The sequence below is a fragment of the Saccoglossus kowalevskii genome, chromosome 16 (assembly GCF_978046115.1).
Source record: "Saccoglossus kowalevskii chromosome 16, keSacKowa6.1, whole genome shotgun sequence".
Classification (NCBI taxonomy): domain Eukaryota; kingdom Metazoa; phylum Hemichordata; class Enteropneusta; family Harrimaniidae; genus Saccoglossus; species Saccoglossus kowalevskii.
The window spans coordinates 26822149-26841091 of NC_140656.1; the positions used below are offsets into that span (position 1 = coordinate 26822149).

At 34.5% G+C, this 18943-nt stretch overlaps 2 protein-coding genes across 2 annotated transcripts; one reads left to right on the forward strand and one right to left on the reverse strand.

Annotated features, from left to right (window-relative positions):
• LOC100376227 (dnaJ homolog subfamily C member 30, mitochondrial-like) lies at nt 1–3012 on the forward strand. The gene has a single exon (XM_002738428.3). It carries the CDS (start codon nt 275–277, stop codon nt 935–937), a length of 663 nt encoding a protein of 220 aa, XP_002738474.1. The 5' UTR covers nt 1–274; the 3' UTR covers nt 938–3012.
• A 4146-nt stretch (nt 3013–7158) lies between these two features.
• On the reverse strand, nt 7159–17832 carry LOC100374588 (vacuolar protein sorting-associated protein 37B-like). Its single transcript, XM_002738419.4, has 5 exons — nt 17750–17832; nt 13154–13294; nt 12449–12620; nt 11820–11902; nt 7159–7560 (listed from the first exon to the last, which is right to left on the reverse strand). Exons 2-5 carry the CDS (start codon nt 13283–13285, stop codon nt 7309–7311), a joined length of 639 nt encoding a protein of 212 aa, XP_002738465.1. The 5' UTR covers nt 13286–13294; nt 17750–17832; the 3' UTR covers nt 7159–7308.
• Nucleotides 17833–18943: the final 1111 nt, after the last annotated feature.

Below are 18943 nucleotides of genomic sequence, written 5' to 3' on the forward strand. Positions count from 1 at the left end.
GACCCTCTAGTTGGCGTTGTTGGGACAGCTGTGTCCGGTTGAATCCAGCATCTATTTATACCTCTCCCTCTTGATGTAGATATTAATTTATGATGGTTAATGTAAAGTAATGCTGTTAGCTTTCGTCGGAAGTGGCGACACGGGTTAAAACTAAACGAATCATCCGCTTGCTGTTCCATAAAACAGGTACCGTGCCGGGTGACCTTTCTTGCAAGTGTCAACGACTGAATGATCTTGGATACACATCTTTCGCGTGACAAGACTTTGAATTATTATGTTTAGCCTGCGTATTTCCCCAAGCAGTGTTATAACACTTATCAGAACATACCGGACTAGTTCCATTTTGAATCAATATGCAAGAACTTACGGAAAACGTAATTATTACGATGTCTTGGGAATATCGCCGAAATGTACCCAAGGTCAAATCAAGACCGCTTTCTATGCACTGTCGAAAGTCTACCATCCTGATGTTAATGACGGAGTTGACGAGGCAGGCAAATTTGCAGAGATAACCGAAGCGTACAACGTGCTTGGTAATTTCACGCTGCGGAAACGCTATGATAAAGGTATACTTGGACCGAGAGATTTTCGTGGTGATTTCAAGCCGGAGCCAGAAGAGTCAGTGATGAAGAAGCGAAGTGGTGTATACACTGGGCAAATGTACAATGCTCAAGGAGATAAGGTGTATGATTTTGATGAGTTCTATCGACTCACTTATGGCAATCAGTTGGCACGGGAACAGCGGTTGCGTAATCTCCGCAAGATTGTCAAGGAAATTAATCATAAAGAAGATTCAAATGAAAGCCGGATGATGGTTGGTGAAATCGGTACTGTGCTGGCGGTTTGCCTTTTTGTTTACCTTCTCTACAGCATCAGTTCTTCGGGATCCAATAATGATATTTTAAGCAAATCCAATAAACATGTAAACGACCCGTGAAATACGAACGTCTCTTACTCAAATTAGGGGTGTTGCTGTGGCAAAACAAGTTTGAACATTGGTATTTCTGTGGTTTATAGTTCCATGGTATTTCTCATCATACTCTACCAGTACAGTACATCATCTTTTAGTCTCCTAAAAACATTGACACAGTCAGTTTTTTAAATCTTTCATTAGTTTGCTCAAATTAATGTTCAGAAACATGGAAAATGCTGATTCCAATTGAAGTTGTATATATGCAATTGACAAAACTCAATCAGAGGAACACAACAAAGGACATTATAGCGTTCATATTTGTGCATCAAGTGAAAAACACACACACAGTGGGTGTGTATAATTCAGATGTGTTGCTTTACTGTAGATAACAGTGTATAACAAACTTGATGGTCCTTAAGTTTGTTATCTTCACTGCACATCCCTACTCGTGAGTGATCGCTACTGCGAAACAGTATACTTAACAATATTAGTGTATGTATTTTATCATGAAGCTAATTTTTGACTTGAAATCTTTTTGTAAAGTTCTACATGGGTTTGTTCCTTTCTTGGGGACAAGAATAAGACAAGAAGTATATTTTTATGCATTTCTGAACAACAATTAAAAAATATTGTAAAATACTTCGTTTTTAGCTGGAATTAAGTTTCATAGAAAAGATATTTTGGCTGTTTTGTATTAATTTTATTTTCAGTGATTTTTCATGAGTGGAATCAATGTAAATTATGAGAAAAAAGATATTTTCACTGATTCATCACTTCAGCGAAAATAAATTCCAAGTGAAAATAAAGTACTTTACAGTATGGTTATTCGTTTGCGGAACACTGCGGGCCGAATTATGGAGGTGTGGCTAACTGGCTGGCTGTTAAAACTGTGTGCTGTAAATACATTTATTATTCACTGGTTTTTAATTTCACTATTTTCGCTAATAAGTAAAATCCGCTAAATTAAATCTACGTGGACATGCAAAATAACAAAACTCATTTCTTGACAAATTCGTGGAATTGAAGCACTGTGAATCGGCTCAAAACATCAAAATAGTCAAATTAAATGTCTGAAAATAAATGGTTTTACAGTATCAGTAAATACAAAAGGCCTGTTTTATAAACACATAACAAAAGATGGTTTATTTACCGTCACAAGGAACTTTTACTTTTTCTTCTCTTCTTGAATCTAACTAAATTTTCGAAGAATTCTTGATGTTCAAGTAACCATTATAAATGTGGCATACAATATGTACTATGATATTCATAGTTGTGGCATGCCAGAAAGTAGCGAGTTTTTGATTCTGTAACAGTGAAATATGCAGGTTTAGTGGATCTTTCATCAAAGGAGTTGCCTGTACATGTACGATAATCAGGGATGTTATGATCAAGTGGAAATAATAAACAAGTGGAAATGCATCGTCTTTGGGTGTTGCAAAACAAACAACCACCTTGTCATAAATGCCATTAGTTAGGGAGACTCGTGGGGCACAAATCACAACACATTCTTTTCAAATTCCATCCCAAACAGGAATATGGTTTCAATGTTCACTTGTGAATAATATTTGACACTGTTGCATTTGGTACACTGAAGTTAGCAAAGGTGTTTATTCTTAAAAATACCCACCCACCAACTTTCATATCAAACTGCCTACATTGCTACACAAGCATATTCATGTACATTGTTTCAATTTATAAATATCTAGATTTATAACACAAATTCTTGTAAACCATTATAATTTTGCAATTTGATAACTTCCATGGGACAAACTTGGCGGTGTCTTTTTGAATTTCCACACTTAAGTTCACAGTATTTTGTGTGTCTAGGGATATTTTAAAGATAATGCTAGTGTTTTGCTACACTTTTTATTTATCTATCCATCCATGATCAAGTCGCAACTATTTTCCTAACCAATTAGTAAAATTAATATACTTGCTGACCAGACTATGGTATGTAAATCAAAACATGATTTTAATGTTGTAGCTCATTGAAAGTCCCAGGATGTGTGACCTTTCAGGGGTCATGTGAAGTACTGAGGCATGTTTCTAATTTATTTGTGAACTGAATTGGTAAATAAAAGATTTTACATAATTAGAAATTTTTGTAACGTTTCATAGTTGACTTCTGCACCTTTTTATACCAGTATATATATTTAGAGAATGAAGGACGATGTACTTTCCTTTATTGCAAGTTATGTATCACACTATCAGAATTAGATTTTTTTGACATCGTAGCTTTACAATATCACATGTGTAGTAAACCTGTATTCGCAAGTAAATTCATTTCAGAAAAAGCCCCCAATTTAACTAAATTTTGCTTTTTACCAATAATGAATCTCCCAGTGTCGCATTGGATTCAGAAAAGGGTGTAGATGCGATAATTTGTTCAGCCTCGCCTTGCAAATTATCTTGCCATAGCCCTCCTTAATGAGGTTTCATTATTGTTTAAAGGGGAACCGTTCAATCCCATGGATTGCACCAAAGAATCATTGGACACTATTGTTTATGTTGTTTACAAAGTTAATCTATCTTTTGTTATCCATTGTAATTTTAATCCAAGTAAATTTGTTGTGAGATTAGGCTTAACTGGACATGCCCCTTTAAGTAACAGGACATGGATGCGTGCAGCAATATACAAGCCCCTTTAATTAAACGAACATCCCAGTCTGAGCCCCGTTATCATAAAATAACGAGAGTCCTTTATTGCAATTATAATACCAAGAACTATGTTGAACGCTAGTACTGGTAACACATAAATTTAAATCTGGTACATTTCCAGATGAAAAAGACAAATAATGGTTGGGCTCGCTGTTTAAATGATTCATACATTATTAGGAAACATTGAATGTTGATGGGTCGCGCACACACTCGTACACAATCTAGTCGTGTGCTCATGCATTGACCTCAAACACTGCCTTGTTATCCGAAACACAGCTTCACATAGTACTCATCGACCAATGAGAACGCAGAGTTTCAATAACGGGCATGCTGGGTATTATGTGGAATGATTTTTTTTTGGACACTGAATGTGCATGTATTGAGCAGTGATGGATTGTTTAACTGGATAAAAGCTGAAACTCGCACAGAATAAAAACAATGAGTTAAAAGGACACTCGTATTCAGAAATCAGATTCAAAACTTGATACAGAATATGAAAACTGACTTTATTGACATTTAAAAATAACAGATAAAATAATTGTACCCAAAATTATCAGTTCATCCACTATCTGTTTTGTACAAATTTGTCAATGACATGATCCTGGTTGGCTTAGTTTTTTTAGCTCCGCTGTCGACTTTGTCGAGCGGAGCTTATCATATGAGTGATTGTCCGTCGTCGTCCGTCGTCGTCGTCGTCGTCCGTCGTCCGTGTCAATGTTTTACTTTTTCGACTTCTTCTTGAAAACTACAAGCCTGAATGCTTTGATACTTGGTGTATATGTACCTTGGGTAGACCTCTCTCAGATTTGTTCATTTCATGATGATATCTTCAATTCTCTAATTTTGGTGAATATTTTTGTCATTTTAGTAAAAAGTGATATTTTCGACTTCTTGTTGAAAACCGCAAGTGCAATTGCTTTGATATTACATATATAGGTACTACATTTGGACCTCTCTCAGATTTGTTCATTTTGTAATGATATCTTTAATTCTCTAATTTTGGTGAATATTTTTGTCATTTTTGGTAAAAAGTGATATTTTCGACTTCTTGTTGAAAACCGCAAGTCCAATTGCTTTGATATTACATATATAGGTACTACATGTGGACCTCTCTCAGATTTGTTCATTTTGTAATGATATCTTTAATTCTCTAATTTTGGTGAATATTTTTGTAATTTTTGGTAAAAAGTGATATTTTCGACTTCTTGTTGAAAACCGCAAGTCCAATTGCTTTGATATTACATATATAGGTACTACATGTGGACCTCTCTCAGATTTGTTCATTTTGTAATGATATCTTTAATTCTCTAATTTCGGTGAATATTTTTGTAATTTTTGGTAAAAAGTGATATTTTCGACTTCTTGTTGAAAACCGCAAGTCCAATTGCTTTGATATTACATATATAGGTACTACATGTGGACCTCTCTCAGATTTGTTCATTTCATGATGATATCTTTAATTCTCTAATTTTGATGAATATTTTTGTAATTTTTGGTAAAAAGTGATATTTTCGACTTCTTGTTGAAAACCGCAAGTCCAATTGCTTTGATATATTATACATATAGGTACTACATGTGGACCTCTCTCAAATTTGTTAATTTTCTAATGATATCTTCTGTTCTTTAATTGCCATGTGCATTGCTAACAGCGGAGCTATCTCAGCCGACAGGCTGCTTGTTTTTTAATAGTTTTTTGATATTATTTATTTTGATGTTACAATTATTTTGCTGCAAGAATTGTTTTTAGAGATTTGATTTGTGAAAGCCACAGGTGCAGCAAATTTTTGTTAAAACTAATATTAAAATTAATATTATAAATTAATATACTGTCCTGTTAGTTATCGAATCCGAGTTATATAGTTTTGTTTATAGTGATATAGTACAAGTACTTGTCCATATGTACATAACTTCATTGATTAAAACAAAATGGCCATCGGTTGACCATTTTGAATCTGATCGTCAAAACAATACAACTATATATCTATGACATGATGTATAATGATGTATCAGTCGAAGCATGTCAGAGATATGGCTCTAGAACCGCATTCATTTAAACAAAATGGCCACCAGTCAGTCATTTTGAATATGATCTGAAAAACAATATGACAGGTATCAGGGACCCATAATGTCTAATGTATGAACTAAGTTTGAATGAAATTCATCCATAAGTGACCGAGATCCGGTTCCGGAATGCCAGAAATGCTTGAATCTTTGATGATTTTTAGCACAAAAATGGCAACCATTCAGCCATTTTGAATAAGATCGTCATCAATACAGCTGTATATCTATTACATGATGTTTAATGAATATATAAAATTTGAACATCATCAGTCAGAGATTTGGCACTAAAACCACATTCTTTAAAACAAATTCATAATTGTCTTGATTTTGATGATTTTTCAGTACAAAAATGACCGCCATTTAGCCATCTTGAATCAGATCGTGAAACAATGTTCATATGTATGATATTATGTACAATGTACGTATGAAGTTCGAATGTAATCGGTCCAGGCATGTCTAAGATATAGATTCAGACACATAGAAGTCAATCCATAAGTCCCTGTTTTCTGACTGAGTTCGAACAGGGACTAAAAATATATTAAAATTAAATTAAAAAATTAAGTCAACCATGTTCTTATTTTATTTCATTTCAATTGACCATAAACTTAGATTTATAATTCTCACCCATTCAGGTATCAGTTAAATTCAGTTTCAAGCAATCATTTAAAATAAAAAGAATCCATATCAAGGATTTTTATGTAAAAACTGAGATGATTTCAGTTCCTTGTTTTTTTTTTTGGCAAAATGCAGAATTCTCCATAGATCCTCATTAAAAATCCATGATGAATTCTATACAGGAATGTAAATTGCGACATTAGAGTCTTAATTGTAGGGGTAGTTAGAGGGGCAATATTATTCCTGACAGAGGGGGAATGTGGCTACAATCTGAAAAGTTAATTCGGCTAACAATTTGAAATCAGATGGAAAGTTATCTGCATCACAGAGTTGCAAAAATTCCAATTGAAAACAAATGTATATGCTGTACCCCCTACCCAATCTTAAATAAGGGTTCTATCTTTATATTCCATCTTGACGTATCAGAAATGGTCAATATTGAGTATCCATGTCTAAATGCAAGATTTTCAAGAAAACATGTGAAATATTCAAACAGTTCAAAAGAGTTCTTTCAGTAATAACAGTCACATAAAATTAAATGAAGCCCTCATTTGCAGAGAAATAAGTATCGATTTCCAGCTAAAAAATATGACTTCTACTCAGTCTCTAGTTTATAACATGCCATAATGAATAAATCAAAATGCAAGTATAAGAAACTTATTGATGAAACAATTTCTCTGATTACCTACTTGGTCTAAAAAAATTAGTCATTTTCCAATCTAAGCAAACATACTATTCAATATTTATCTCATAACGAAATTAAAAGTTCATGTAAATTGCAGGCTAACTTTGTTAACATTATGGAAGCTTCTTAATGCTATATCTGCATGTGTGTGTACTTTGTCTAGTAGCAACTTGGTTTTAGTCATTAGTACGGTATATATACTAACCTGGTACATAATTATGTGTACCGGTAACTATCTTAATGGTTTTCTTCAGCGTTTGTGCTGAATAAGCTCACAAAATATCACCCCTCTCTCCATCTTTAAAAACTTTGTTTCAACTAATACTTTTGAATTATTGCTACTGCCATGGGGGATAATTATTATGCAGTCTTTCTCCTACAAAGATGGCATAGGCATGTATCCACTGCCGACTGGATAAGGGGTATTATGGCCACTTCCATACGCAAATGGTGTGTAACTTTGCGCTGAAGGAGGACACACTTGCTGCTGTGTTTGTTTCTGGTTTCTTATCTCCATCATCTTCTCAGCGTTAATCCGCCGTATATGCGCTTCTTTTCGCTTTGCAATATACTGTTCAATGAACGTTTTAGCTCCAAGGTTGCCTTCGAGGAAATTGTCAGCAATTCTCTGTGCCAAGGAAGAAAAAAGAAGAATTTTGATTATAAAATTGATGTTAGAGGGTTTTTTTTTCAGAAGTTCAAGTTTACTTATAAGTGATCTTATATATGGGTGCAAATAACAGAATATTATGTAATTGTAAACAAAACCAATCCATGCTAGACATGTCATGATGATAATTAATTCTGTTAATTCATCGCTAATTTTAGACCAAAGTAAAATTTACGGGCACCATTCAGGAGCTTTTGTCAATCAATCTGAATGCAATTTGCATAGGAAATTGGACAGAAAGTGGCATAATTGGATTTTGTTTACAGGATTTTATAGAAACTAATTCTGATGAACCTTTTGAAGGAAATAGTGGGCTGTTTTCAATTTTATGTAAAACAGTTATTAGATAAAACATGCAAAAATTATGAATATTCATGACAATGTAATATGTATTAATGCTAAGTGCTTATCTCCAGATTTGTCTTTGCAAGACATGCCTACTCAACACAAAATTCTTTTATGGGAAGCAAAATACCATATCTCATTAATTATGAAAGCGGGACACGCCCACTTTAATATTTCCTCATCTATGAACTCATGAAATGCATGAAATTACTGCAGCATGGCAAGGAAATCTTGGTGAATCAACAATGTGTGTCAAAACACTGCTCAAGTATTTGCAACTAAAATTTAGACAAAGGTACGCCAAAATGATCACCAATATTTGGAGGTGTAGAAAATTTAAATAATAGTCTATGATAAAAAATCAAATAATCTCAATTATGAGAGAATCATAATTTTTTCGCTGAAATTTTGTTGAAATATTTTGCCTATTTTTGAATATTTTTCTAAAACTTTAGATCGAATATACATAATGTTCTATTGGCTACATAACTTGATCACATTTTTTGAAAGAAAATGAAAACATGCAGCCTCTCGGCTGAGATAGCTCCGCTGTTAGCAATGCACATTTCAATTAAAGAACAGAAGATATATTAGAAAATGAACAATATGCATAGTATCAATGCAATAGGACTTGCTGTTTTAAACAAGAATTCAAAAATATCATTTTTCACCATAAATGATTGTGGTTTTTAACAAGAAAATATCACTTTTTTACCAAAAATGACAAAAATATTCACCAAAATTAGAAAATTAAAGATATCATCATGAAATGAACAAATTTGAGAGTGGTCCACATGTAGTACCTATATATGTAATATCAAAGCAATCGGACTTGCGGTTTTTAACAAGAAGTCGAAAATATCACTTTTTACCAAAAATGACAAAAATATTCACCAAAATTAGAGAATTGAAGATATCATCACGAAATGAACAAATCTGAGAGAGGTTCACATGTAGTACCTATATATGTAGTATCAAAGCAATTGCACTTGCGGTTTTTAACAAGAAGTCGAAAATATCACTTTTTACCAAAAATGACAAAAATATTCACCAAAATTAGAGAATTAAAGATATCATTACAAAATGAACAAATCTGAGAGAGGTCCACATGTAGTACCTATATATGTAATATCAAAGCAATTGCACTTGCGGTTTTTAACAAGAAGTCGAAAATATCACTTTTTACCAAAAATTACAAAAATATTCACCAAAATTAGAGAATTGAAGATATCAACATGAAATGAACAAACCTAAGAGAGGTCTACCCAAGGTACATATACACCAAGTATCAAAGCATTCAGGCTTGTAGTTTTCAAGAAGAAGTCGAAAAAGTAAAACATTGACCTGGACGACGACGACGGACAATCACTCATATGATAAGCTCCGCTCGACAAAGTCGACAGCGGAGCTAAAAAATTTAAACCAAAATTAGAGAATTGAAGATATCATTACAAAATAAACAAATCTGAGAGAGATCCACATGTAGTACCTATATATGTAATATCAAAGCAATTGGACTTGCGGTTTTTAACAAGAAGTCGAAAATAACACTTTTTACCAAAAATATTCACCAAAATTAGAGAACTGAAGATATCATCACAAAATGAGCAAATCTGAGAAAGGTCTACATGTAGTATCTATATATGTAATATCAAAGCAATTGAACTATTGGCTTTTAACAAGAAGTTGAAAATATCACTTTTTATCAAAAATGACAAAAATATTCACCAAAATTAGAGAATTAAAGATATCATTACAAAATGAACAAATCTGAGAGAGGTCCACATGTAGTACCTACATAAGTAATATCAAAGCAATTGGACTTGCGGTTTTTAACAAGAAGTCGAAAATATCACTTTTTACCAAAAATGACAAAAATATTCACCAAAATTAGAGAATTGAAGATATGATCATGAAATGAACAAATCTGAGAGAGGTCTACCCAAGGTACATATACACCAAGTATCAAAGCATTCAGGCTTGTAGTTTTCAAGAAGAAGTTGAATAAGTAAAACATTGACACGAACGACAGACGCCGAACGACGACGGACAATCACTCATACGATAAGCTCCGCTCGACAAAGTCGACAGCGGAGCTAAAAATTGAAGCAGGTTTTATTTTGTGAAAAGTGTCAAAAGTTGACATTGTCACTAGGATTAACAAAACAAGAGTTGTTGGCGATCCGCTCCGCTAGGATTGCCCTTCTAATCACTTTTGTCGTTTTGTGTGTCTGTGTGTGTACATTTCCAGTGTTTTCACGTATGATTTCTTCTGTGATTTTTTTGGCTTGGCCGATTTCTTTCAAACTTGGCAGGTAGTTATTATGAAAAATCTGAAAAAATTGTTTGGTCCACCGTTGCCATAGCAACAGCCAAAAAACTGATTTTTGGATAGCTTCGCGCCAAATGTATCTCCTCCTACAAATTTGGGATAAAACACTTCAGACATAGCTCATTCTACTCAGCTTGAGTGTGGGCACAAAGTTACTATTTGAATTTTTGATATCTGTTTTCATTACCGAGAAATTTGACCCCAAAGTTGGGGTAACTTTTCACCAGCAACAGCTTTTAACTCCTCTGTGATTTTTTCGGCTCGGCTGATTTTGTTCATAGGTCGTGCCGTCACTAATTGGAAAAAAATCCTGGCCCACCACTGCCATTGCAACATTCAAAAACTTATTTTTGAATACTTTCGCCCCAAATGTATTACCTCCTACCAGTTTTGTACACAGACAGCTGGCATCTGTGTTGCTGGGTGTATATGATAAAGGGAAGTTGTGCAACCAAATTTGCCGAGTTCGCAGTTTTTCGCCAATAAAAAAATAACTAAGGCAACAACTCACGGTTTTTCAGCATTTTTGTAATAAAGACATTATTCTCTATCAATAATCCGCCCAAAACAGGAACATTTCCACTAATTCTTGTGTTTTTTCGACGTTTTTCGAAAAACCTGCGATTAGGCTGCGAAAGTAGAACATTCCGGAGGGGGCGAAACCGAAGAGCCAAATTTAACGCGTAAAAATAGAACGCGTATTTTGACCTCTATGCGGTCGTTGCCAAAGAGCCCCGCGTCCATCGCCTGGCGATGCTCTTCCGTTTCACCAAATGCGTTTTTTTGACTAAAATTTGGGCAGTACTGTCAGTCACGAAAATTGATGAATAAATTAATACACATAGAATATGAATCACGGGCTAATTCAATGGTCACCGAACACTCCATTACTAAACAATCTGTGGCAAAATAGTAGCGTACTGTATATTTGACCCAGATTTGTCAAGCGTGATACAGTTTTTTGCGCGTGTCCGTAATAACGCGCACAAAGGATTGTGGGACAGAGTCCTTTATTTGCTGGCATTCTTGACTTTTGACTGCAGTTCTTTTTTATATTTTAGAATAAATGCTTCTGATATGCTCTTAGGTTGCTTAATATCCGTCTGAAATTCTGGACTGTGGTCATATTTTCCGATTATGAGTCGTATGTTTAAATAACTCACCGTGACTAGTGTTTTGTATTATGAAGTATATGATTGTGAAGGTCAACAAACTGTACTTTAGGTAAATATTTACCATTTCGTTATTTCATTATTTCGCTTCCCCGCATTTACAGGAAATGTTTCATTCTAGAAAATGCTATCGCAAAACGGTTGGAAATAATAAATGTAACAGCAGAATACGTCTGACTGTGACTGTGGTCCTAGTAATAAACTAAGTGACTTCTAAAGACTGAATGGTGTTTGCGAACTTCGTTTTAGTTATAAACCGACGTTAGCTTCACGTTTATGTCACCATGGAAACAGCCAAAAACATATTGCTTGTTTCTGAGCGGAGCGGATCGCCAACCAGCCTACCGGCTTGTCTTGTTTGCACTTACTTCAGCATCATCTTCACAACTGCCAGCAGCTGATCTTAACATAACAAGGATGGTATCCAGAGAATTCTGTGAGGCCATAGCGTCTGTGTATAAATGTACGGAGAAGAAAACAAGTTTTGATAATGAATGTACTTAGATATTTCATAGCAGGGACATTTGACACAGTGCCTCATGATATTCAAATATGCAAGCTACATGTATTATCACATACCATATTTGCTCTATTAGAAGCACATCCCTGATAACAGCACATATAAACCAAAATCAGGTTTAGTGTACCATGCTTTTATCAGTTATATGTTCGTTTCATAAACAGTAATAATAAGAAAGGTTGTGCAATTCCTGATCACTGATTTCCACTACTCCATTCATCAATACTCTCTGCTTACTCTCTGTTATATTGACCCTCCCATTTATTTTTAATATGATATTCTCTGATATTTGAGCCTATTTATGTCAGTAAACAACACTTATAATAATGGCCTTATTAGTAAATCAATGAAATGGTCTTGAAAATCAATTTGGTTGAAATAAAGTCTCCCTTGTTAGTATCTACAATCCAATAAGCAATAAGCATCATTTGGAATGTTAATATCAATTTACACTACATTTCCACATTCCTCACTCACCAAGTTGTTGTTTATCTCTCTCGTACTGACTTCGTAGTTTCGTTGACTGAGTGTACAAACTAGCTAGTCGTCCTTTACCGCTTCGTAGTCTTGGTTCTCTTGACAAGTTGTGCTCCGCTAGACTGCGATTTGTCGCTAGTAACGTCTCTCGCTGCAATTGCACGGACCTCACCTGAAGTAGAAAAATATGAATAGATTGTAAGAGCTTGATGAACTTTGAAGTGACATGCAACTCAACACTGAAATTACACAAAAAAGAATTTTAGCTGTCAGTTGACTATAATTTTCCACGTTATATTAAAATGTTGGCCAACAAAAATTGCGATGTATCAATGATAATGGAACACCTCCTATTTATTTGTTTAGTTGGTCATGCAATGTTTGAAATGAGCCTGTGATAAAATAAATGATAGCATGACCTCAACTGTCGTTTAATAGAAATAAACCACTGGGATGACAATTAATGAGGGTGGGGGGAAGAGTATTGACAGCAATACAATTCTCTGGCTAAATATACACTGATGTACCCCACATTGAAATATATTGTGTTTTCAAACTTCAAGTGTTGTTCATTACAGAATTTGTGTGAATAAAATGTATTTTGCTTGTGTTGTACACATAGTGTGGGACCCCTATTGAACCCTGACAAATTAATAAAGCCAGGACAAAAATAGTCACCGAGTTCGTGTAACGACAAATACGTACTTCTTCATTGTTTTTGACCAAATCATTCAAAGCATCTTCGTTACTGAGAATCCTCTCTAATTCGGGAGTGGTCAAATCCCAAAGAAATGGGAATTTAGAATTCTCTTGTTTGCCAACACCTCCACCATACATGGTTTATATCTGCAAAGTGAGATTTATGATTATTAAAACTTGGAGCAGACACCACCATGATAGAGTGCATGCTATAGGCTAGCATACTGTGATGTCAATTGTTTTGGCCAATCGACATGGGCATGTCAGACATGTGTATTTCTGGTAACATTTAAAACAAAAGTTGGGTGGGCAGGTAGAAATAACTTTTTTTTTTATGAACATTAATTAATTATTCTCAAGTCATTATTCCAGAGTGTTGCTTGGCCCATACTGTTTTATGAGAGTATTTTTCAATAATACACCTTGCGTGTACAGTTGACATTTTGGTTCAAAAATGAAGAATTTCAAGTAGAGCTGAAAGGTGTACCTACAAGTGGCCATTTATCAGTTGAAATATGTTCTCTTACGTGTAGGCTTTATTTAGAGACATGTCATCAATATTCAATAGCTACAGGCGAAGCGAACCATTTGAAACGTTTGGAAGGGTGAGAGCAAAGGATTTTTTTCAAAGATGACAAATGTTGTAAATGAATTCAAAACAGACACAGAAGACTTGACATCGCTGACTTGAAAATATTTTCATTAACGCTACACTTTCACACACACACAAAAAAAAATTTCATATCGGATTAGCGAAATGACATGATTGCCAGACTAGCTACATATAAATAACTAACCCAAATAAATGAAAATTACATAATGAAAGTGTTTCACAATTCAAGGTTATGAATAAACACATGAATTGAAAATAAAAACAAATGTAAGAAAAAAAACAAAAAAGAAAACGCCACACTTTCATTCTTGTTCTAGCCCTCAAAATTTGTCAATTAATTTTTTCCTAATTGTATTTACATTTTTACCTGATTGCAAATGATTTAATAGTAGTATCGAATGGTCATTTGGGAATATGCATTTCAAGACTGAACGACCGAGTCGTTAGAAAATGAAAGGTGTTGTGTGACAATAATTATGTTCATCTGCCCCGCCAACCCCGACACCCATAACAAGTCTATGAACAGTAGGTACACAGAGGACACTATTGAAGCCTGTTTTAAGGTAGCGAGACTATTATTTGTGTTGAAAATTACGATTTTCACATTTATTTATTAATTGATGAAATGCACCATAAACTTTCATATGATAAAGTAAATATAACATAGAATGTCATGTAAGTTGGTTAAAATATAGATTTTCTGAAGGGAAGCAAGGCAGCCTCAGTAGTGTTTTCCAAAATCAACAACACAGGTTTAATCTGTGTGCCTATAAGTTTCAAAGATAAACTCAAGACAAAGCAATGTTAGGATGTGTTATCAGTAGCTATCTGACACACAATGAGTGTTTCCAAACATTTGAGTGGTTTGTCTCCGCCCCTGTTTGTCTCACAGATTAGTCATTTGCATATGAATGTGTCAGACACAAGGTCACACAGCCACTGAAAAAAAATCATTGATTTTGGTGTTTTCATATGCCGAATTTATCCAATTATAGCTATCCCATTCCTTTATTTTTTGGTTTCCAATAGCCTTACACATTTGGATGTCCCTACACATGGTAAAACAGACCTTGATGGGAAAACAAATTGATTGTGCCGATAAACAAGCTTGAAAATCTTTGCTGTTACTTTATGGACGTTTTCTAGGAGTTTATGTTTTTCAAATTACAAGGTCTTTAACAAAAAATAACGTATACTTATTGTCGTCGGATTAACACCAAATTTTCACAGCTTTAAGGTGACAATAAGAGGAACTTGAATGTGTCCAGACAAACTATTTCATCGATTACTTACCAACGAGTTGTGGTTTGAGTTGGGGGCAATGCGACTAAAACAGTAATTGAAATTCAGGACACTATTTTTTAAAACGCGTTGCTTGAATAAAACTAACCAGACACATTCAATTTACCAGACTATTGAACAACTAGGAAAAGTGAAAAAAATACTTATCGCCAGCATAAATGCGTAATTATTTTTTTTACAGAAAAAGTAATTTTTCACCTTTGATTGAGTAACGCGTCGTAGATTGCAGATACGTGCATGCAAAATACACTTGTGAAAAGCTTGAAGTCTGGCGATTCTAAAAATATATACTTTCCCGGGTCTATTTGTAGTCATTTAGTCACAATTAGAAGATGAAAACAAGTATGCAAATAATAGTCCCGCTACCTTAAGCTGTTTACACAACTTTGTTTTAGACAGAATTAATCCTATCAAAATGAGCCTTTTACACCATGATTGAGACCGCATATTTACTCATGCTAATTGCTGCATTTCAAGATATCTCTGAATGGGAAAATATTTTTCATCCATAAAAACGAATATGCAGAAGAAATAACAAATGATACATGTTAGACTGGCGCAGTCGGGGCGATTAATTTGTTTTTGTAGTTTAAATAAAATAAAAAAATTTGCAAAATGGAGGTGTTAGCGCGAAATCTCCTGTAACTGCGAAATCCCCCCGACTGGTTTATTCTGCATGGCCCTCTATCGACACTGCAGGAACCCGTTGATTTTACAACGGGTAATTGTGCTAATGAGTATTCTAATTAACAATCATCTTAGCCAATCACAACGTCTCATCAACTGACCTCTGGCCGAGAAGACGTCCGCTGATTGTAGCCGTTTTTTTTTTTAATTCTACGACTAATACGAGTTACTTTTTTACACATTGTGATGAATTAAAAACGACGACTACGGCAAACACGAATTTCAACGTGTCGCCATGTTGGGTCTGCAGGGTGACCTTTACCATGTTGACCTCATTATGCACGTATTTCCACGCCCACCTCAAATGTGCATCATGAATATTTAATAGCAATGAATTTCCTGCAGAATAAACCAGTCGGGGTGATTTCGCGATTTTTTAAATTTTATCTAAACTACAAAAACAAATTAATCGCCCGACTGCGTCAGTCTAGATACATGTGTGCGTTTTCTTCCAAGTGAAGTCAGAGGTCATTCAGCGACCTTTGGCATCGGGAACAACACAGTCCTGGATACATTTTCAGCGAAGTCGCGAACGATTACCGACGGTTCCTGTAAAAGATTTTAAAGTTTGTATGGGTTGCTTGAAAACAGAGAGTTAAAATGAGATATTTCGATCTTTTTATTGTGCGCCGATGTGTGTTCGTGAAATCGCAATAGCGTTACCATTTCCATTGTTTGTTTAGACAATGTCTAAAAGATTTTACATGGAAGTAAAATACCCAGTAGATGATTGTTACTCATTGTTATGATTGGTGGGTGTAGATGGATTATTTTTCAGGTCATTGAGTGTAAAATGAGAAAATGTACAATTCATGATGATTTTCTAGCAACTCTGTTCGTTTTTTTTTACCGTAAATCATTTATTTTTGAAAAATCAAGTTGATGAGATGAGACGTTTTCGCATGTTAGTAATGTTACAGTTGAGTTCAACATGAATTTCTATTTTTATGGTATCTTTTATCTTTTTCATAACCAACAATATTTTAGAGGAAGTTTATCAGTTATAGAGCAGTTACTTTTGTGAGCAGCATGGCAAAACACCATGTAGCGTACTTCATAATTGAAAATTTCATTTTACAGTACCGGTAATTATATTTTATGATAGCTACTTTACTTTTAAAAGTAAATTAATAACTTAATAACATGAAAATAAAAATGTCTATTCCATATAGCAATTTTTGCAACATTATTATTCATTAACATCGAAATGATAATTACAGCCTGTAGTTTTCATGAATATGTAGAACACATACACATACAGTATATTGTTATTTTACTGTGGGTACTGTGGTACAAATTAACATAACCTCCTTTCAAAATAAACTTCCCTGTTTCATTGTGTAATTATACATTTTTTTTTTATTTCATAGTTTCAGATTATGAATCAATAGGGTTGATTTAGTCTCCGAACGCATACAGATATTCACAAAGTTAACCAACAGAAGATTAAACCATGGTAATCTAATGAGCAAATAAACTATAACTATCTTAGGACAGGCAGAAAAAATAGCGTCCTCTCTCCTTCCCTTTCTAGCTCCAACCATGGACGTACATGGACGTACTACTACGTCCATGCTCCAACCCTGTGTTGATCGGGCAACTAGTGGGCAATAACCCCGCACACAGGGATCGCCTGTCCGTATTATGATACTAAGCCCCCGACACAGTCCATGTACACGGGGCTAATACACAGAATATCCCCTAAAATAGCATCCAACGTAAATCCATGTACACAATCGCAATCGAGTCAACAATACCCTAGGATTCAGACAAATAATTAGTTATCCGAGCCTGTGAGTAACTGCAAATATGACCATGAATCACTGACATATGACAACGATAACAGTAACACTAACACTTATATAAACGTTTTTGACCCTATCGGAATCTAAACAGAGGTGTTTCCCCAACTACAACACACTTACAGGCTCAATGTACAATGTTAGAAGCATAATCATTAAAAACACGCCTGTGGTTACTCGGAATAACATAAACTGTACCTGATCAGTTCCAAAACAACAAACGGACAAAACACACTGACATCCTAAATCGCCATATTTGTCCGAGTCCAGTTAGCAAAGTATCTACCACTGGAGGGCGCACACTAAAATGTCAAAAAAAGACTTAGTTGAATGATCAATTCCTGATAAGTGATCTAGTTCCCGCGTGGGTTGTCAATGTCCAATATATCATTGTAAAATAAGTTGTATCGTTTCTGCTTCTCCATTCTGTAAATGCATCTCGCCTTCTATTGTATCACATTCAGGGCAAGTTCAGTCTCTATTTTCTATACAAAATATTGTCAATACTACGCCATTAATTACTTATCCGGAAATATATATGGCCCAAAGTCAAACACACAGTCTGAGTGCGAGTGCAATATAGGGCTATTATTTGCTGAGTTTTATATTTATATGGCAGTTAAATGCGTGACGCTAAATTAAAACTCATTGAATATTCCAATTTTACTATAAAATGTGTTGTTTTCTGTATAATCTAGTGAATTTAAACCTCAGCGTAATGTAACGTAAATTACACCCCAAAAATCAATGATGGACAGCAGCAGCAAACAGTCGTTTTCTACTCTTTCAGACTTTCTTCTTTTCAACATTGAGGGCGTTACAACATAAAATATTCGGTAAATACAGTAAACCAGATTAATGACGTACAATTCCTGAACCAGAATCATTGGGAATTCAATGGAGAAATTTGAATAAAGTATAAGTTATCCATTGAATAAAGCCACAGTGTTTACATGGATTGCTATAGAAAATGTTCCAAAATAGCTGTATTTTGAATAATTTTGCATAATTATGTTTTTTTTAAACGCATCCTGCTTTCTCCGTGAAAACTTATGAATGACGTGCATGTATGTGAATCATTATACAACCTTTTTTTACCGTGACCATTTTTTCTATAATTTAATGGTAGCGAACTCAGCTCTAGACTATTAAACACGGATATATTAATTTCTTAACAAACATTAACAGAAAAAATCCAAACATATGAACATATGAACAAGCAGCTATAATTTAGCTAAAGACCCTAAGAAGATAACAATTTAAGACAACGTTCGCTTCAAAAAATAGAAGATGAACTACACTTTTTCATGGAATAAAAAGACGAAAACTCAGTAGGCTTATCCGACATACATAAGATTCAAACTGGGTGGCCAACTGGGTGTCTTTCTCCAG

What these genes read in the sequence shown, in the direction of transcription:
- LOC100376227 (XM_002738428.3), top strand. Translation starts at nt 275, where the DNA reads ATGTTTAGCCTGCGTATTTCCCCAAGCAGTGTTATAACACTTATCAGA.
- LOC100374588 (XM_002738419.4), bottom strand. Translation starts at nt 13,285, where the DNA reads ATGTATGGTGGAGGTGTTGGCAAACAAGAGAATTCTAAATTCCCATTT. An exon ending in TGGTCAAAAACAATGAAGAA is followed by an intron (nt 12,621 to 13,153) that starts GTACGTATTTGT and finishes TTTCTACTTCAG; the next exon opens with GTGAGGTCCGTGCAATTGCA. An exon ending in GAGAGATAAACAACAACTTG is followed by an intron (nt 11,903 to 12,448) that starts GTGAGTGAGGAA and finishes ATTTATACACAG; the next exon opens with ACGCTATGGCCTCACAGAAT.